Source organism: Nasonia vitripennis, chromosome 1 (genome assembly GCF_009193385.2).
Source record: "Nasonia vitripennis strain AsymCx chromosome 1, Nvit_psr_1.1, whole genome shotgun sequence".
NCBI lineage: Eukaryota > Metazoa > Arthropoda > Insecta > Hymenoptera > Pteromalidae > Nasonia > Nasonia vitripennis.
The window spans coordinates 28,659,758-28,679,376 of record NC_045757.1 but is presented as its reverse complement, the minus strand read 5'-3'; the positions used below and the strand labels follow the sequence as shown (position 1 = coordinate 28,679,376).

Genomic DNA, 19,619 nt, shown 5'->3' with positions numbered 1-19,619 from the left:
GTGCACATTAAATATTGAATCATATCACTTTTAATTTTCTATAAAAATGAATTAACAGTTGGTTGACCTGAACGCAGAACAATACAACTCAGTGCGCAAACAATTTCCATTTTAAAAATATAGGTACAATTAATTTCTTTGGAATTCTGATGCGTAAAACTAAACTATACCTAAAACTCCGATACATTTTCCGAGATAATCCGAAATAAATAAGCACTTAATTAAAGAAACTTTGATGAATTTTTCCGATTTGAATTGGCGAGCGGCTCCTCCTCTGTTTTTGATCGTAGATACATGCACTTGATGCTGGCAGATTACGTTAAATTTATTGCCGCTGGCGTGTAATAATCGTTAAGCTGCAAAATTTACTTTCTTCGCGCCGAGTAAAAACTCGTAAACGCAATGATTTATTAAACTTCAGGCTTTTGTTGTTCATGTTATTATCACTCGTTAATTAGATTAGCTATTAAATGTTTAGACGTCGAGTAACAGTAGGTTTCGATGAAAATTTTTTTAGAATTTCAAGAAGAGAATATAAAAACTTTTCGCCGCGACTTTCTTCCCGGAGTACGTGTATAGGAAGAGAAGAGAAAAAATGTTTGAAAAAAAGGAGGAGGAATTGAAAGAGGCCGCGTGTGCGCGCATCAGGAGCGATGCACCGCGGGACTTATTCGGCGCTTATTCTCTATACGCTCTGTTTGCCGGGATGTGCAGCCTCGTTGCGCACGTTAGCGCCTAGAAGTGCACCGCCGGCGCGCTATTATGGAGCTGTTGCGAGGAAAGATTGCCCGCCGTATGGATGTGTGCGCTCGCGAGATATGGGCTTTCCCTGCGGATACGCCGGCTGTATCGAGATGCGATGAGTTATTGTTTATTATTCGACGCGTCGGCGGGAAGAAACGATTTTCTTTATTTCGATCGCTGCAGATGATATACACCATTTTTCAACATTTATAACATTTACTGCACACGTACGCGTTTATATAGGGCCGATTGGTTTGTACGCTGATGTGTATATTGGGGAGGCTGTAAACCCTGGCTGCAAGGAAAAATGCGCCTTTGTATATCGGAATTATACGACACTACATTATGCGTTTTTAGATTTCCATCGGATTCGATCTATAAATCCTTTATATCTGCGCTAACGGAGCTGAGTTAGCCCGTGAATCATTTTTTTTCTCTCGTTTAGAGATAAGTGCAAAATCGCTCCTTATAAGGAAAAGCGTCGCAATGCCAAATGGCTATTATGTCTTTATGCTATATATACCGAAATTATAAACCACTGCTATGCTGATATGCCGACTTCATTATAAAATTATTAAACTTATTTATTGTGATTATACAAATCCTCAGAAAAAAGCTGTTCGAGAATCATTTATTTTTTCATTCATCATATATCACTTCTGCATCGCGATAGCGTTAGGTAACAGATATAGCTACTCATCAATATCGAGAGTAGCCGATAAATGGTGAAAACCGTTGAATGAACGACTCTCTTCATACAAATTGCTGATTTTTCCTGCTGATTATTAAAGCTGCATCCGGAATGTTAATTTTCAATTGCTGCCCTTCTAAATATAAAAATGAGAGACTATCCAAAAGAATTTCATATTATACTCTACTTTATAAATTTCGAATGCAAAAGCTACTCCAGTAGTAGATCTTGCCAAAAAATCGAGATAAAACTCGAGAAAAGCTCTCGCGCTCCAAATCTCAATCACGCGTAACTCCTTTAGTCACCTACACCCTGTTAAGGTCGCGAAGGTCGCTCCGAAGTAAAAAGTAAAAAGAACGGCTCGGCGCGCCCCGGAAGCCTCGTCGCGCGCGAAAAAGGCGAAAATCGGTTGCAGCTCGCGCCCGAGATTAAAGCCGATGCCCATATAAAGATGCGAGCGAGGCACGCGGAAGGGGAGCCCCGGTATAAAGTCGGCCGGACACAGCTCGCTCGAGGACTCGACGTTTCATCCTCGTCGCGGATTCACCGTGTGCTTCGCTTTCTTTTGCCGTTGCATTTGTTACAAGCCTAGTGCGATCGGTTTTGGCGATTTCGAAGATCGATCCGATCTAGTCATTTGTGTTACCATCAGAGATACCTGTAAGTCTGCGGTATGCGGGTGTTTGGGGTATATATTCAAGTGTTTATCGTGGACGTTACGACAGTGGTTTTTAAACATTACTCTAATAATCGATTTTTAATTACAGTTTTAACTTTCGTTCGTTTGCTTTTCGTCAAAACAGAAAATGTGTTATGTTAAATGAAATCGTTAAGGATACAGATTATCGAGTAACGTCCACGCAACATAAGCTTGAGGACAAAACGTTGAAAATAAAATCCAGTTGAAATTTCAGTTTTGATATCGAAAATGTGCGACGACGACGTAGCCGCTCTCGTGGTTGACAATGGATCGGGAATGTGCAAGGCTGGTTTCGCCGGCGACGACGCGCCTCGAGCCGTCTTTCCATCCATCGTCGGCAGGCCCCGCTATCAGGTGAGTCTAATTAAGAAAACCGTTTACACTTCTGCGCATTTTTGTCGATCTTCGAAAGTCGTCACATATATCTATATCGACGCTGTATAGCAAGTTCATTTTTCGAGTTTTATTATGAAAATTAAATTGCTTGTCAAGTCAGCGCAATGACTCATTATTCCAATAGGCTTCCATTGATTGCAAAAAATTATTACAATTAAAATCCTCACGTCAACCATCGATTTGATCCACAGGGCATCATGGTCGGCATGGGCCAGAAGGACTCCTACGTAGGCGACGAGGCCCAGTCCAAGCGCGGTGTCCTCACGGTTAAATATCCGATCGAGCACGGAATAGTCACCAACTGGGATGACATGGAGAAGATCTGGCATCACACCTTCTACAACGAGCTGCGCATCGCCCCAGAGGAACATCCCGTTCTCCTCACCGAGGCTCCTCTCAACCCTAAGGCCAACCGAGAGAAGATGACGCAGATCATGTTCGAGACGTTCAACTCGCCGGCTATGTACGTAGCTATTCAGGCTGTCCTGTCGCTCTATGCATCTGGCAGGACCACCGGCATCGTGCTCGACAGTGGCGATGGCGTTTCGCACACTGTGCCTATTTACGAAGGTCAGTGAGATTTTGTTTGAAATTCTTTCTACGAATACATTCTATTTTATCATAAGAAAGTCTCCACGTTTATATTATCGTTTTACTGATGGTATATGTATACGCTTTGAACACACTATTATTTTTTTAATTAATTAATACTCGATGTCATTCAACTCGGTCGAGTGTTTCGCACATTCAATTTCAACTCTTAAAGTATTAAGATGCTAGTTTCGAAACATTTCTCCGAGCGATAGACTTTCCTAACACCTCGATCGGCATTCAATTAAAAGTAAAACTATAATGCTCAAGTGCATATGTATTATTTCAAATTAACGAGCGGCCGCCACGCTCCGAATACTTCAGTGTTCATCACTCGTGCGTGCGTACATCTCCCACCTTTTTTCCACCGCATAGCACCGATTTAACACGATTTTAGATTATAATGAGCAGAAAATACAAAGTCTATTAAACTAATTTCTTTGGCGTTGGGAAAGCGCGCGTTTAAGAGTGCTCCACACCTTGAGTGACCCGCCACCTAGCGAAGAAAACGTTTTTTGTTTATTCTAATTAATTGACTAACTTTATCATCATATCAGTTAAAATTTGTCCGACGGAATAAAATGTGAATTTAAACTTTTACCTAATAAACTAATTTTGTAATATTCCTTGATACACACTACACTTGCTGAAACTCACTAATACCCACTTTTCAACCTTTAAGTTTGTTTAAATTATTAATGGTTATTCAGACGTAACGTGGGGGCGCTGCTAAAAATTCGAACTTCTAGCATAAGTGTGGAGCACTCTTAAGATCAAGGTCGAACGTCTTGGATCTGCCGTTTTCGCTTAATTGTACTCAAGGATGCATCGATCAATTGAGCTCAACTGATACAGAAATAATCACTGCGTGTCGATAATAGACTATCAAGCACCGTCGGCTCGTTAAACGGTAAACTGGATATAGACGCGATTTATTTTACTGTATATTTTTCACTCAAATCACTTGCGTATATATGTCTTATACTTTGTTGGTATATGAGATACTTGACTTGATGTTCTTGCTACCAACAAAGTGGAACCAAAGTTCTCGTAAAAATATAAATATTATTTATTGTATCCCTAATGAAACGCGTTACATTTATATTACTTTAAAAAAGGTCAACTATGTTATAACTTAATTTACAATTTTATACAGAAATCGAGGTAACTTACAAATAAATTACGTATTTTTCGTATATTCAACACATCGCGACGGATCTGTCGGATAATACTCCTGACATTTGGTCATAAGTCTTTTTAGAGCTTGAATGTACTTGCGTTGTGTCTCGTCGTTCATTACGTGCGCCACATTTTTCGAGAAAATTTTTTCTCGACCCGTACGTGCGTGAATACCGACCATAGTTACACCAATCGGCCAGGGCGAGTTTCCGATTGCCATTTGAAGGTAAGCGTCGCTAGCCTGAAAATTTGAAGAAAAAGAAACTTTATTGTTACACTCTTTCAATAATTAGCATATATTACGTCCTTATTAGTATTTGTGAATATAGCTTACCAAAATATAATTTCGTTCTAGTAAGTGCTTTACGATTTCCGTTAAACTATCTGTAATATCTTCGGGGAGGGATTTGTTTTTTAATTTCCTAAGAAGTGGTTTCAAATATTCCTTTGTTTGAGCATAAATTGCACTGTCCATTTTTCCTTTAGCGCCCATTTTCTCAGCACCTGCCCTGCTGTTCAGTTGATCGCCCCAAATTTTCATTAAAAACTGCAAAAACGTCGTGATGATATGCATGTCGGTTTCTCGATTATTCTTATCAAGATTTTCGGCCATTTTTTGTATATCTTCATAAGTCACTTCTTCATCGGGCACATGCACATCGCCTTTTTTGCGCTGTTCTTGTGGCTTTGAGGATTTCAAAATTTCGTCCAAATAGGCTTGATCCACCTGTTCCATAGCTTCTTGGAAATCATTACGCAAACCCTGAAGAAAACAAAATGTGCTTGTAAGGTTAAGTAATTTTTTTGGTTGTAGATTATTGAATAATATCGGAATCATGAATGTGGTTTATACCTTATTAACTTCTGGCTCAAGTATTTCACATCTTCTCAATCGTTTGAAGGAGTCGATTTCCGATTCACCAAAAAGTAATATCGGGTGACCCCTTTCTCTCAGTTTGCGGATAACTTCTGCCCTAGGTAAAGTATTTTGTGAGTTATCTTGTATCATCGAGTTCTCAGCAGCTGCTCTTCTGTCAGCATCGTTTTCATTGCTGCTTGAGTTTGTATCATTGACAACCTTTTGCTCCGTTGCCAGTAAGTCTCCTCTTCTGAAGTACTTTTTATTGTTTTGCTATGAAAATTAAAATAAACGTTTATGAATATAATATAATTTTAAGACTATTATCGCTCGCAAGTACGCAAAATTTTGAAAAACTGAAATAAATCAGTATACTATCATACGTAATGATGTACTAACCAATACGTTTTTGTCCGCCAACTCTTTTCGTTTTTTTGCAATTTCTGCTTTGAGAATGTCCATGATCGAAAAGGAATATTATATTCCACAGGATTTAATTATAAGTGAAAGCGGCAGGAATTGGTTTAGTCAAAGGGGCAAAATGATGAGACTGTTTGTGTACATAGCACAATTTGTGACTCTAACCTCAAATAAGGTTCTTCAATCAGCTGACAAAAATAGACTGATGCGATATGTCGCCGCGCGAAGGATAAGTAGGTATATATGGTACCGTCGTATACCGACGATGTTGCAGACGACTTTACTGAACGTGGGATTTTCGAATATTAGAACGAGTATAATGTTGGATTTTTGGGGATGATAAGAGAAGGGTGCAGGTTTAAGGAATCGTTCGCCTTCGTGCTTTATCGACATAAATACACCTTTGTAGAACACACATAAAATTTGCTGCCTAGTTTCTGTAGCGTTTTGAGAACTTTATACTTGTTTAATTGCATATCTATATATAATGAATATATTGATTAAATGTATGATTTGTAGTAAACGGAAACTTGAAAATAAGAAATGTGCTTTACGATAAAAATGTCTTATAGTCACTTATTTCTTGAAGGTGTTTTAACATTTTTGTAGTTTCCATTATAAGTCATTGCGATATACCTATAATGAATGTTTATAACGACGATAAAGGTTTACACGATATGGAACTTGTATATTGCACATTTTTTTAACATACATGCATAGCTCTCGAGACTTATCTACATTTATATTTTTTTAACAATGATAAGGATCATAACTCCATTGTCAAGCCCACTTACTATATATAGGTACTTGAATGTCTACTCTAGTGACATCTATGATTAACATTGCGAAGTTCGAAGACTCGGTTATTCCCGGTTATACTGTATTATTCTATATATATAGGTACTATCGCTTTTCCTGTATCTATCTACAGCTGTTAGAAATCATGTTAGAATAGATTTCTGGCAAAGCATACGAGGTTACTTCGTGTTTTCGTTCTGTCATAAACTTTAAAGCAAAACTTTTAACTTTGAATTTTATACATTAAGGGTTGAATTATTCTAATGTATTAAATGATCGACCGTTATTTATAAAAGTGTAAATATAAATTATGGACTAAGCAGTGCGCGCGACGACATTTAATAATAGGGAATAAAAGTAACGGTACATAAAGTATATAGTGTAAAATAAAAAGCTTCGGTTCATTTAATATAAGAGACATATATAAATAAGTACGACTTTTATATAAATAGACATAACAATGATTTTTCAAGATTTCTCATAAAATTGCTTACAAAATAATTTGTCATCCGAACGAAGACACAGCTTTGTGTATAAACTATTAATAAAGCGAAATCACGTAAAGGGTGCGAAAAATGATTTTCATGAAAGATTACGAAGTGAGAGAAGCAACGAATGAAGAAATTCCAGCGATAAACTCCCTAATGGAACGAAGCTTTCACCCCGAAGAAACAATTCTTCACTGTCTCTTGACAAAATACAAATCGACCTTAACCCAAGACGATCTTCGTCAGATAGACGAAGACCAGCGAGCAATAATCGCAGCCATGGTCGCCAATTATCCCTGCCAAGTTATCGTCCACAATGCTACCAGCAAAATCGTCGGGGTCAACATTATGATCGCCAGTGAAAATTCAAAGCTCGTCCCAGCGGATAATCGCTCCATCGACGTCTACGAGACTCATCCTCCGAAATGTCAATTTCTCCGCGATTACTTCCGCCACATGAACGAAATGATCGACAGAGCCGACCTGTTTTCCAAGGTTCCAAAAGCCAAACGCTTTTTGGAGTTTTACGCGATAGCGATTGACGCGGATCACAGAAAGAAGGGACTGTCGACGCTTTTGATGAGGGAAGGAATCGTTTTTGCGCGGATGAACAAAGTGGATGTGGTTTTCGGACTGTTCACGTCGCCGTTTTCGAAGAGGGCCGCAGAAAAGCTGGGACTGGAGAACGTCATGGATTTGGATTTGCTGGAGTACAAAGATACCGATGGCTCTTTGCTTTATGAGGAATCAAGGGGACACAGCGTTGCCTCTGTTATGGCTATGCAGTCGAGCGTGGATGATTTCAAATTCAAATCTGTGTAAAATAATGTATACATAGTTATGTATAAAAAATAATAACATAATAATTGAGATTTACGCTAAAGCACGAAGCATTGTTTTTCTTTTCTTCTATTAAGTTATTTTATTATAACGAGTAATTGGGTATTTGTGGAATATATTATTATATCCTTCATCTATACTACATTATCGTTTCTTAATTTATTGGTATATATCTGGAATAAGAAATTAATTTTATTAATTAATCTTAATTTTAGTATATACGTATATGCGCGAAATCGAAGACACACGGGTTTGAAAAGCACCTTTAAGTTGCGGAAAACGAGCGCAAACGTTTTCCGTTTTTTTGTCGTTGAAAGCTTTGTTTTTTAAAAGATACATTATACGTATGCGCCATTATATATAACGCCCAAAAATTTGCGAATAACCCAGCGCCATATTACGATCCAAGTTATTTATTTTAGATCCGTGAAAACATTATTACAAATGCATTCATTCAATACCTACCCTATAGTGGAAATAAAAAATGTAATAAAGTATAATAAAATATAAGAAAATGTAACAATACGCGTACCATTTTGTACGTTTTTGTTGGATTTCGGACCTTTTTTACATTTTATTACATTTTGTTACGTTTTATTACAATTTATTACAAATCCATTGATCCAGGATTTCATGGGGGTTTCTTCTTTAAAACGACAAATGTAACAATACGTAAAAAGTACAACAAAATGTAAAAAATTGCCTGTAAGCGTAATATTATATAAGAAAATGGCGACTTTTTTATTTTCTTACTTCTGCTTACATCCTTTTACTTTTTCTTACAATTTCTTATGCATTTTTACATTTTATTATAAAATTAACAATTAAAATAATATATTGGCTATATTAGGCGGTAAAATAACATATGTAATAGATTATTGTAATAAAATGTAAAAAAAAGTTAACAAATCTGAAAATGTAAGAAAGCGTACAAAAACGTATGAGAAAAAAGATCCGAAATCCAACAAAAAGGTACAGTTTCTTACATTTTCTTACATTTGTTTGCGTTTTATTACAATTTATAACAATTTTTTTCCACTAGGGTACAAGCCAATTAAAGGAAATAATTGACCTTCAATTATTTTTAAGCGGAAATTCTTCGAGGACTTTAAATTATCTATCTACAAAATGGCCAATTTTATACTCGGCCTGTTTTTTAATTACAGTAGATTAGATTAGATCAAAATAAAAAATAACGTGGCACTTGAAAAATATAATTTTTCAAGGAAAAACAATGGCTTTTATATGCCGAACAAGTAGCGTACTAAAATAGTTCGATGGAGGATAGAGTTGAAAGACTTATTTTATATCCAATAATGTATAAATAGTTTAAGAACCATCTTCCAATTAAGTGTAGAACCTTAATTTTTTAAATCGTTTGTGCAAAAAAATACAATCCATCTTTTTCAACAACAATTGCAACATAAACACAAAGTAATTAAACAATATGTGCTTCGAGGATTACTACGTAAGAGAAGCTACAAAAGAAGACATTCCAATCATAAATTCGATCTTGGAACAAAGCTTTCATTCCGAAGAAATGATTTTACAGGGTCTGCTCGAAAAATATAAACCCAGCCTAACTGAAGCTGACCTACGTCAAATCGAAGAAGATCTACGAACCAATACCGCAGCCGTGGTTTTAAGTCACATCTGTCATGTTCTCATCTACAAAAGCACCGGCGAAATTGTCGGTGTCCACGTGATAAACTTAACTGAAAATCCAAAGTTTGTCCCACCCGAAGATCGCTCCGTCAACGTCTACAAGACTCATCCACCGAAAAGTCAAGTGATCCGCGATTACTTTCGTTACGTGAACGATATAATCGACAAAGCTGATCTGTACTCCAAGTTTCCAAAAGCTAAACGTTTTGCAGAATCTTATGCGCTTGGCATTGTCAAGGAGCACAGGAAAAGCGGTCTAGCATTTCTTCTGATCCAGAAAGGATTTGAATGGGCTTGTCGAAACCAAATCGATTTAGTTTTCGGGATTAGCACGTCGCCGTATTCAAAGAAGGCTGGTGAGAAAATGGGATCGAAGTCCGCCCTGGAATTGGATTTGTCGGAGTACAGAGATGCCGATGGCTCCTTGGTTTTTAATAAACCAAAAGGCCAGAGTGTTCTAACAGTGCTGATTCATACTGTACCGAAGTCGTCCTTATAAGCTCAGGCTATTGCGTGGTAGTAGGCTATAAGAAATTTTGAATTAAAAGGCCTATTTATATGCACAAAACACGTTATGATGCAGAAGAAAAACTATCGGTTATACGAATGAGCAATGACTTTTAAACAGCAGTACAAATGGACATAGTGAAAAAATTTGCTAAAACTTTGGCAGAAGTGAAAATTATTTCTATAAAACGAGTCGAAATGCACGAACGTTCATAATTTATACGTTAAGTATTTATATAATCTGAAGAGAATATGAAAAATGCTGGATAAGCATTGTCAAAATATTTTGTAAATGTATCGTGTAAATAATTAGACGTAAGGAACTTTTAAAAATGTACGGGCTTGTCTTTTTTTATCCTTTTTGTCCCCTATCCCACAAGTAAGAATGGAATAGCACTGCGCGTCACATGGATATTATTTTTAAATAATTTTATTCAATCAGCTAAAATGTTTAAATTGCGCGATCAAATTTATCTTTATAGGATATGCTCTACCCCACGCAATACTACGTCTGGATCTGGCCGGACGCGACTTGACCGACTACCTAATGAAAATCCTTACCGAACGTGGTTACTCATTCACGACGACTGCCGAGCGTGAAATCGTTCGTGACATCAAGGAGAAGCTTTGCTACGTCGCCCTGGACTTCCAGCAAGAGATGTCCACTGCTGCCGGATCCAGTGCACTCGAAAAGAGCTACGAACTTCCCGATGGACAGGTCAGTATTTTGCGTTGCTGATATAAATTCTACGAAAATAGTAAAGCTAGAAGTAAAACTATTACATTTGCACCATCAATTCGACTTTTCTTCATTGATAAATTTGCTTTGAAAATTACGCAATATAAATTTCATTCCGTAGCTGACACGAAAAATCTTCTCCTCCAACAGGTGATTACAATCGGCAACGAGCGTTTCCGCTGCCCAGAAGCAATGTTCCAACCCTCTTTCCTGGGCATGGAATCGAGCGGCATTCACGAGACGACCTACAACTCAATCATGAAGTGCGACGTGGATATACGTAAGGATCTCTACGCCAACTCCGTTCTCTCGGGCGGCACCACCATGTACCCGGGCATAGCCGATCGTATGCAGAAGGAGATCACCGCCTTGGCTCCGTCCACGATGAAGATCAAGATAATCGCACCGCCTGAACGCAAGTATTCGGTATGGATCGGTGGCTCTATTCTTGCCAGTCTCAGCACCTTCCAGCAGATGTGGATCTCCAAGCAGGAGTACGACGAGTCCGGGCCATCAATTGTGCACAGAAAGTGCTTCTAAGACGGTCGCGATTCTTACACACTCCTTGTAGGCTTACACGACTAAAATTAGGACTAATCGTTATGCTGCGCGTACAAAAAATCAAATTAATTACAACAATTTATTAACTATCTTTCGCGAGTGAAATATTTATTTCTCATATTCGTCGTGTACATAAAAACAACTTATTGAGTTTTGCAAATTTTATTCCACTCTATATGGTTATGATTTTCAGCATCAGGACAACAGATGCTTGAGGCACGCGACTGCCGTATCTGACTTGAGTTTTATTTATTCGCCTTTACTGAATATATTCACTGTTAAGATAATATGTAATAATATCTTAGTTTAAGTTTAGATTGTTGAATTTTTATAGAAAAAAAGAATAAAATGGCTTGTTTTAAATACAAATAATCTATGGTTGTGATGAAGAACTGGTGGAATGAGATGAAAGCTCGATTTTTCTTCGCATATACATTTTTTTTTTATTTCTAGAATATAATCAGAAATATATACATAGTACAATAAGTAAGGCAGATCTGAAATTAAAGTGAAAATGCCAATGTCTAAAAAAAGAGTAAGACGTCTTGCATCCACGGCGCTTGCTACATGAGTGACAGTTTCCTTTGCAAGGGTGGACTGAAATATGCATATGATTGCGGAAAAAGATATTTCGCCGTTTCTACATAAAGCAGATGCAACAACGCGTAAATTGAAAAATCAGAAGCTTTTCAATGGTAAAAAAAATCATACAAGTATCGTACACAAGGCCTCTCTCATCAATAAAGGTTTTCTTTTTTCCAATCGCTCCAACGGACGGTCAATTACACAGTAATTATACCAGTTACTTGAGGTTTTGTATAGACACATAGATACTAGCTACAGTCCGCCCAAAGAAGTAATAATATAAAAAAAGAATTAAGAATGTCATGAGTTCCGACGATAAGGTAAGACATCACACTTTTGATAGTTCCTTTCGCTGCAGACATTACACTCAACACTGATCTCCCTGTTTAAATAAACGAATCATCACTAAATGATACATCGCTCGTAGAAAATAATATGCTCACATATACTCGAAACCTGACAGTAACATCACAGCATCCTGTCTAACTGAATTATTATATACTATCATATTTTTTCACTCTTAACTAGAGCTTGGAAGGCCCACGCTTGTTTGTTTTGTAACTCTTATGGCTCTACTACAGTAAAGTCGTACCACGTGGTAATACCCAAGTTCAAGCACAACATACAAAGGGATTTCACATTCGCTTCCTTTTCTTTCTCTCCTCTATATGCCGAAAAAAAATACGTAGCTTGATGCAATCTTTAAGTAACTGTGATGCTGATAATAGAAAATAATAATTATACTCAGTTCTCAACTTATAGGCATATAATTCGAAAAAATAATAAAAGAGTACATATATCAACAGTACAAAAAGAATATGAGATGAAAGATGAATCTAAAGATGTCTTGAATTCACAAACATGATTCAGGATTATGAAGCTGAGCTACAGTGACACTTTATAGATGTCTTTAAAAAAAATATAAATACAATATTTGCTGATTGAACATAGGCCTCCTTAATGCATATTTCGTTTCTATTTTTCTTGTGACGATTAATGGCGCTTTCTCCCCTACACGGAGAAAAATTTACAAAGATTTGTCAACGGACACTACACAGTACATTTTAGTATCTCTACATTTTATACAAATGTTCCTTTTCTTCTCCAAAGTAACGTTCAATATAATAGGACACATTTTGTTCGTTTATAATAAATGTATAGAATTCATTAGTATCTGACAATAATTTATCAAATCTTATAAAGTATATATTCGCATACGAAATACTCCCTGGAATAAAAAAAAAACAAAAAATAACGTGACGCCGGTTACAGGTACGAAATATTAAAAAGAATCAGCTCATTACTTCGCTGACTTGTAAATACATTCGTCGCATCGCAATGAAGTTTTAAAGGAAATCAAAATAAATGGTTGTTCCTGACGATTGATTGAAAAAAGTTTCTTAAAAAGAATCATAAAAATTAAAAATAACAAGGATATCTTTGGTGCCCTATGATACACAGCGGGAATAACGCACTCGGGATAATTAAAAAGTCAAATGCGATCGACACCGCACAAACCGTTGACGGCAATTAAAATTGTTTTTTTTTTTTATGAATTAAAATCACCTTTGCACTTGATGCTCGAAAACATTTTTATCTTCTGGACGATTTTCTTCTTCTGCTGCTTGATCGTTTGGGCCGTCGAACCTTCAATTTCGAATTGATCAGCCAAGGTAAAGAGAACTCACTGCAATAATTTAATTATTTTATAACTGATCCAATTTATTATTGCGTTATATTATTAAATAATAATTTACCTTGGGGAAAAACTAGGAACAGAAGCTCCAAATGCAGAAATGGGCAATTGAGTATCTACTTGAATGCTTTGTATTTGATCAACTTCTGGCCACATCGTTGTAACACTCTCTTCTTCCGGCGCGGAAGGACACGGCCCAGTGTGATTCGTGTTGTAGCAAGTGGCATGATGACTCTGCCTTTCTTGTCTCGATTTTAACTTCTCAATGTGTCTCTGTTCCCTGTGTTGATTTATTCGATTGTCAATATACGTAATGTTTTTATTTTTAAAGATTGAATTTTTCAAAGAAAAATATTCATACCTTATCCTTTGTACATCCCAGCGCTTCCGTCTTCTCTCGTCGTTTTCAAGTTTTAAATGCCTCTTGTTGAAAATCTCATCGTCCAAGTTTTCAGTGCCTTCCATTGTGTAACAGCTAGTGTAGACTTTTACCCTCCAGTTAGGAACTTCCAAGGATTTACTGTTAGCTTCCGGCGATGAACGATCCTTAAGGGCAAGTGCATAATTTGCCTCTCCTACAGCTGTGTAATAGTGCTCTTCTGTCGTCAGAAAGCACTCTCTTTTTATCAATGATTTCCCTTTCTTCTCTGACTTTTTTAAACTCTCGTGACTGGGACCTTTGCCACCCTGTAAAATAACAAGCCTCGTTAATTGAGAAAATTGGACCAGATATTATATCCTATAATGCTAAAGCCAAAATCTTACAAGACTTTCCGGTGCAGTCGAAGAAGCATCGTTGCTTATCGTCGACGAGCTGGAGACGCCTCTTTTTCGTTTGGCGCTATTGGTCACAGCCGTCGGATCCGACTTCCGTTTTTTATTCTTGTTCTCCCAAGATTCTCCCATGTTTTCTTGTTTAAATTCCTGTTTTTCAGGCGATTCTTGTTTCAGTGTTGTTATACCACCAGTGGTATTTAGCCTTATTTTAAAGCTTTCGCTGTACTGCGGGCTGTGAGAATCGGATTGCGCGTTCTTGTGAGTCTCGCTTGTCGACGGAAGACTGTTTGAGGATGCGTTTAAGCTCGGCGGTGAACAGGGTCCAATGTTATCTACTGCATTTTCGGCATTCTCTGATCGCATTTTCTGGAGGTTCACTCGTCTGTCCATGCGCTCCAGTCGCAGTTTAAGCTGTAGAAAAAAAAAATTTAATTAGTCTATGGTTTCTGTATCAAATGGTTTTCTGTTTATTATTTTTAAATTATAAAAGCAAAAAAAGCTGTATTGTGCATTGACCATGTTTGCGAAAATCGACTAACTTTGCTTCTTGCAAAACATACAAATAAGTAAACATTGATTTCACAACCTATCTAAAATTTGAAAATTTATTGTCCATATTTTGTATGAATAAACAAGCGATGCAGAATTTCACTGAAAAAGTATGGCATTGTTTAACGTTTAACGAATCCGTAATATCGTGAAATAAATTTTTAATTTCTAAAAAGCAAAATTAGTCAATCAGACTGTTTGAATTTTCTGAATCAAAGATAGTTCCTACAGGAGTTTTCCTCCTCCTTTTCGGCATTTTGACATTTTAAACAAGCGCCACCACTGAGCAGTTTGAAATTGCCGCGCTCAATTGGCACCTCTGCTTTCACGTTCTGGGGACCCTAGCAGCTACCGGCACCAGATTTGACCTTGAAAAGCAATTCCATCTTGTAGCATTTTCTCGAATCACAAAGCGAGAAATTGCAGAAAAAAATTTCAAAATTTTCGTTTCTAGAAATGTTGCCGAAAGTATTGCAATGTATACAAATGTGAGGAGCACACTTGGCCGTCGAACGAACACAAAAACATCGCTCTTTACTGACAGAAAATCACAGATCTACCGCTTTAACAGTTCCTATATAATCAACACACAACCACAATAACTGTAGGCTTCCAACACACTATACAGTGACATCTACGACTCCTCTGCTTTTCACAGATTAGACTATACTTGTTCAACACACTGACAGACTGAGATGTAGCCGAGAATTTGGCGGCAAACACTTTGCGTTCCTTTACCACACGACTCTAGATCATGGTGACCACTAAATCTCGGGATTCAAAGTCCCTAATCCGTCCAGGTTACTCTGATAAGATTGAATTTGAATTTTGTTTTGGTTCTTTGTATTGACATGGAGATAACATTGCACATGTACATTGTTTACATTTTTACTTTATATAAGTGAAGTAATTTATAAAGATATAAATTGCTGTGATTATAAACTATGCTTACTAGATAATTATGTTAGCTTATTAGTTTAAAGTGACATGAAGAAAAAAGACAAAAAAAGTTTAAATGAAGTGATGCAAAATAGAGAGAACTTTTAGACTGCTAAATTTGAGTTTATATTATTCAATAAGTCAGATGAAGCGGCCACCATGCGAACCTACCGTTTCATTTTCCTGCCTTAGAGCAGCCAGAAGCTTGTCCTTAGTTACAATTTGCTCGGACTGTTGTTGAATTAGATCCAAATGCAGGAGTAATAGTTCCTTCAGATGTTTGACCTCTGTGAGATCATTTTGTCTGGCTTCGTTCCCTCTCAGAGGACTGACACCTAGTGCTGAAGTGCCAGTTGCCGGGGCTCCACCATCAGTCATACTGGCATACATGTGATCAAAATCACAGGGGAAACCCAGTATACCAACAACTTTGCTGCTATCCTCAGCAGCTGCTCCGCTCTTCTCTTTATCTTTATTGTGGTCCTTTATCTTGTCTTTGACTGTGCCTGTCGTCGTCGAACGTACGCTGTTCGTCGCCGACGATGACGACAGGTGCTCGTTCATCGCCGCCACCATGTTGTAGGTGACAACTCCACCTCTGGACACCTCCTCCTCGCTGACCTTACCTGTTCCATAAGATAAAGTGTACAAATCCAGACAATGAATAAAAATACATCACCACACATAAACTAGAGCAGAAAACTTTAACACTTTGAGATATGGCAATTAACACTGAGAGAACAATGTGAAAACATGTTTTCCAATGAAAAGCAATGAAATTAGCTAACTTAATAGCAAAATAACTCAAGTATACAATGTTTTTATTGGTTATGTTTTGTTAGAAGTTGATTAGCTTTACACAAATGAACATGATAACCAAAGTATTGTGCAATTTGATAAAACTACGGTTAATCCTTACATGAGCTGTGCAAAAATTAGCAAATTTCATATTTTAAAAAGCTGAATTATTCGATATGAAGCAGCTACTCAGTGTTTGACCAATGATGAAAAAGAAGAACTACTACTTTATCGATCAATGCGGCACAGTAGTCTGTTGTGGTAATACCTTTTAAGAATACGCATATTTGAATTTTTTAATATGATACATAAAGTGTTAACAATAAAAACAAAATCACACTGACTCTGTAAATTGAAAATACATAACAAATTCTACAATAATAATTATTTGATTCTAGATATTTGATTCAAGATGCAATCAATTGTACTGAAACTATAGAAGTCTGTGCAATATTTTTTGGATAGAAAGTCATTGGCTTTAATTGAAAAATTTTACTTTTCCTTAATCATTGGATAAAACACAGTGTTTAAGTGTATCATCAATTAAAAGTTCAATTGTCATAAAGAAAGAGGCACACACACGCGCACTATGCGTCATGTACTCACAGATAAACTTCATTCTACCAAGTAAGAAAAAAAAACGATAACCCAAACACTAAGAGAAAGTAAGATACACAAACAATTGAAAATACAAAAAAGTTCTGAAACAAAAAAAATCAGCGCTACAGAATTTACCACAAAATAAGTACACCGCAACAAGTTCAGCTCAGCTCTTGCTTTCCCCAGCTGCGTCGAAAACACCAAGAGATCAAAAGCAACAACCGGAGCTATGTACTACGAACACTCCTCACCAAAGTTTTAAAATTAGACCAATGAATAAAAAAAAACGAAAAACCACCTACAACAGCAATCAATACAGAATCTCACCAATAAAACAAAAACTCAGTGTATAACAAGTGTGTGTATGTGCAGTGTCGAGTGTATAGCAGCAGAAAACAATGAAATTCTATACCGGCGACTTACCAATAGCGTTGGCCAGTTGCTGCTCGTCGTCGTTGCTGCAGTTATCCTGACGATGATCCTCGTCGACGGCAAGCTTCTGGCGCCGCCTCGTCTCCGGCGTAGCGCCGTTCAGCAGACGCGGCCCGCCGCCCGCTGACATGACAAGGAGGCCCGGCCGCCGCCGCCACCTCCGCGAAGCCTCCTCGCCGCTGCGCCGCCGCACCGCCGCACCAACATCCAAGCGGCTTGCTTTTCCCACGGCGCCGGCGGTTCCTGCTGCTGCTGCTGCTGATTCTTCGGGATAGGCACAAAGTTTTTCAGGTGAAATACCTATACAACGAGTCGTTGCTCTGACGCGGAGGTTTTTATAGAAAGACGCGATGATGCCGGCAGACGACTGCTGCAGGATACGTCGGTAGATATAGCTATAGCGAGTGTATGGCGTATGCACACTATACTCGCGCACACACTGCATATATAGAGTAGTAAGTATACTGTATAGTGTATACTCTCGACGCACACGCCACTTTGCCGTGGCGGCAGCAGCGGTGCTGCGTATTGCGCGTCGCGCGCGCGCGCGCCAGTGGTTCTAGATTTTTTGGAGCTCAGGCTGCAACTGCAGTGAAACGTTCGGACGCGCTGAGCCGAGGTACTTAATGTTCTTTCGAGTTATTTCAGCGCGTTGTTGATTTCAGACGGATTTGTAGGTTTACGCGAGATTCGGCGCCGATTGCGGTATTGGAGTGAGCCTATTTTGGAGCAACGTTATTTCGGAGCAATACGAACACTCGAAATTCGCATAATTATTGCAATCGTTAGAAATAGAAAATCGATTAAAAAATATCTATAGCTGAATCGACACCGCGAATAACTCCGTTTTGATCCTGACGCTGTACGTCCCAGTGTTCGCGTTTTACACGCGAAAGAGAATACAAGGAGCGAGAGGGAGAGACAATAACGTACTTAGCCCTTCGTTCGTATATACTTATATATAGTCCCTTTTGCAGCGCGCAGGATAAAAAGAGATGCCGACCAATGGCGATCGAAACCCGACCGGCATCGAGAGCCCATTGGTCTCTGCGCTCGTTCCGCACTGGAGTTTAATTAGCTCACTTTAAGGTTAACGAGGAATCCGGGGCGTAATTGATCGTTTCTCGATACTAAATCGATAATCCGCGCTAGCTAACGCTGGGCTTGAATTATAAAGCTTGCGACTAATTTGAATTCTTGCGTATATACCGCTCCGAAACAGCGATTCGGAGCGGTTTTCATCCAATAAAATCTCTCCGCGGAATAAGTACTTCGAAAAGCCGTAAAAACGCGACACGTCATAGATGCAGCCGCAGCGAAGCCTTACGCTCTCTTTTTATCCTGGTCTGGTCAGATGGCTCGGCCCGGCTCCTGCGGCGAGTAATATACTCGTGCGCCGCGCGATCACACACACACACACACACAGACACACATTCATCACACGACACACCGACACAACACTCATGTATATTATGCACACGCAAAGCTATATATCCCGCGGCCCAGTCGTCTCCGGGAAAACCCGTGAAAACGAGGAGGGAACGTCGACAGCCAAGGCTTACTATATGGTTTATTCCACTTGTTTTCCCTCAACTTCGGCTGGAAGCCTTCGTTATCCCGGTGTGTAATGTCTCTTCTTGGCTGTACTCTCCTCTTGTCTCTCGCGTCAGGATAACGATATCATGGACCGCCGTTCGATCCTATACGTTCGTCCGGCTTGTTTCTGTCTCTTTCTCGCGGCAGCCGCTATGCGGACACCCGACGCGGCTTTTGCCGCACTTGGCACTTTCGTTGCTCGATGCCCGAAGGAGAGCGCGCGGCGAGAGATTATACGCACCGTTTGTGTCTATGTATATATACATCTATACAGGTAAATTAGCACTTGTCGCGAGATGAGGACGCGATCCTCTCGGTTTTCGCGTTTATCGTTCGTTTAGCGTACCGGGTGACTACTGATGGGCTATTTATGGGAGCGAGAAAGACAGGCAAGTGTTCCGGGAATGCGTGTGAAGTAAGAGCGGGAATAATTGCCGTCCACGGAGTGAAAAATACGCGCGCAGCCGAC

The 19,619-nt window shown here is 38.6% G+C and overlaps 4 protein-coding genes and 1 long non-coding RNA gene across 10 annotated transcripts; 2 read left to right on the top strand and 3 right to left on the bottom strand.

Annotated features, from left to right (window-relative positions):
- Positions 1-763: 763 nt before the first annotated feature.
- On the bottom strand, positions 764-2,789 carry LOC116738561. 2 transcript variants are annotated; one of them, XR_004344858.1, is made up of 2 exons: positions 2,699-2,789; positions 764-2,495 (listed from the first exon to the last, which is right to left on the bottom strand). It is a non-coding gene; the product is annotated as an uncharacterized LOC116738561 (long non-coding RNA). The 2 variants fall into 2 exon arrangements; XR_004344859.1 differs by having other exon boundaries at positions 2,684-2,776.
- Positions 1,914-13,035, top strand: LOC100117379 (actin-3). 2 transcript variants are annotated; one of them, XM_001601454.6, is made up of 5 exons: positions 1,914-2,095; positions 2,350-2,489; positions 2,723-3,101; positions 10,361-10,596; positions 10,768-13,035. In XM_001601454.6, the coding sequence occupies exons 2-5, from the start codon at positions 2,364-2,366 to the stop codon at positions 11,155-11,157; spliced, it is 1,131 nt and encodes a 376-aa protein (XP_001601504.1). In that variant the 5' UTR covers positions 1,914-2,095; positions 2,350-2,363; the 3' UTR covers positions 11,158-13,035. The 2 variants fall into 2 exon arrangements, with proteins under 2 accessions (XP_001601504.1, XP_016845814.1); XM_016990325.3 differs by having other exon boundaries at positions 1,945-2,095; positions 2,338-2,489.
- On the bottom strand, positions 4,168-6,384 carry LOC100119108 (pre-mRNA-splicing factor 18). 2 transcript variants are annotated; one of them, XM_032599075.1, is made up of 5 exons: positions 6,135-6,372; positions 5,560-6,058; positions 5,155-5,433; positions 4,636-5,064; positions 4,168-4,542 (listed from the first exon to the last, which is right to left on the bottom strand). In XM_032599075.1, exons 2-5 carry the CDS (start codon positions 5,620-5,622, stop codon positions 4,303-4,305), a joined length of 1,011 nt encoding a protein of 336 aa, XP_032454966.1. In that variant the 5' UTR covers positions 5,623-6,058; positions 6,135-6,372; the 3' UTR covers positions 4,168-4,302. The 2 variants fall into 2 exon arrangements, with proteins under 2 accessions (XP_032454966.1, XP_016845815.1); XM_016990326.3 differs by having other exon boundaries at positions 5,560-6,384.
- LOC103317159 lies at positions 6,748-7,756 on the top strand. Its single transcript, XM_008214077.3, has one exon. The coding sequence runs from the start codon at positions 6,954-6,956 to the stop codon at positions 7,686-7,688; it is 735 nt and encodes a 244-aa protein (XP_008212299.1). The 5' UTR covers positions 6,748-6,953; the 3' UTR covers positions 7,689-7,756.
- Positions 11,597-19,500, bottom strand: LOC100680053 (male-specific lethal 1 homolog). Of its 3 annotated transcripts, XM_003427700.5 has the most exons (7): positions 19,117-19,500; positions 17,546-17,818; positions 15,896-16,350; positions 14,225-14,647; positions 13,821-14,146; positions 13,521-13,739; positions 11,597-13,450 (listed from the first exon to the last, which is right to left on the bottom strand). In XM_003427700.5, exons 2-7 carry the CDS (start codon positions 17,682-17,684, stop codon positions 13,357-13,359), a joined length of 1,656 nt encoding a protein of 551 aa, XP_003427748.1. In that variant the 5' UTR covers positions 17,685-17,818; positions 19,117-19,500; the 3' UTR covers positions 11,597-13,356. The 3 variants fall into 3 exon arrangements, with proteins under 3 accessions (XP_003427748.1, XP_008212293.3, XP_003427749.1); XM_008214071.4 differs by lacking the exon at positions 19,117-19,500 and having other exon boundaries at positions 17,546-18,000; XM_003427701.5 differs by lacking the exons at positions 17,546-17,818; positions 19,117-19,500 and adding an exon at positions 16,644-16,772.
- Between the last annotated feature and the right edge of the window lie 119 nt (positions 19,501-19,619).

What these genes read in the sequence shown, in the direction of transcription:
- LOC100117379 (XM_001601454.6), top strand. Translation starts at nt 2,364, where the DNA reads ATGTGCGACGACGACGTAGCCGCTCTCGTGGTTGACAATGGATCGGGA. An exon ending in TCGGCAGGCCCCGCTATCAG is followed by an intron (nt 2,490 to 2,722) that starts GTGAGTCTAATT and finishes TTTGATCCACAG; the next exon opens with GGCATCATGGTCGGCATGGG. An exon ending in ACGAACTTCCCGATGGACAG is followed by an intron (nt 10,597 to 10,767) that starts GTCAGTATTTTG and finishes CTCCTCCAACAG; the next exon opens with GTGATTACAATCGGCAACGA.
- LOC100119108 (XM_016990326.3), bottom strand. Translation starts at nt 5,622, where the DNA reads ATGGACATTCTCAAAGCAGAAATTGCAAAAAAACGAAAAGAGTTGGCG. An exon ending in TGGCGGACAAAAACGTATTG is followed by an intron (nt 5,434 to 5,559) that starts GTTAGTACATCA and finishes TAATTTTCATAG; the next exon opens with CAAAACAATAAAAAGTACTT. An exon ending in TTGAGCCAGAAGTTAATAAG is followed by an intron (nt 5,065 to 5,154) that starts GTATAAACCACA and finishes TGTTTTCTTCAG; the next exon opens with GGTTTGCGTAATGATTTCCA.
- LOC103317159 (XM_008214077.3), top strand. Translation starts at nt 6,954, where the DNA reads ATGATTTTCATGAAAGATTACGAAGTGAGAGAAGCAACGAATGAAGAA.
- LOC100680053 (XM_008214071.4), bottom strand. Translation starts at nt 17,999, where the DNA reads ATGCAGTGTGTGCGCGAGTATAGTGTGCATACGCCATACACTCGCTAT. An exon ending in GCAACTGGCCAACGCTATTG is followed by an intron (nt 16,351 to 17,545) that starts GTAAGTCGCCGG and finishes CTTATGGAACAG; the next exon opens with GTAAGGTCAGCGAGGAGGAG. An exon ending in TAAGGCAGGAAAATGAAACG is followed by an intron (nt 14,648 to 15,895) that starts GTAGGTTCGCAT and finishes TTTTTTCTACAG; the next exon opens with CTTAAACTGCGACTGGAGCG.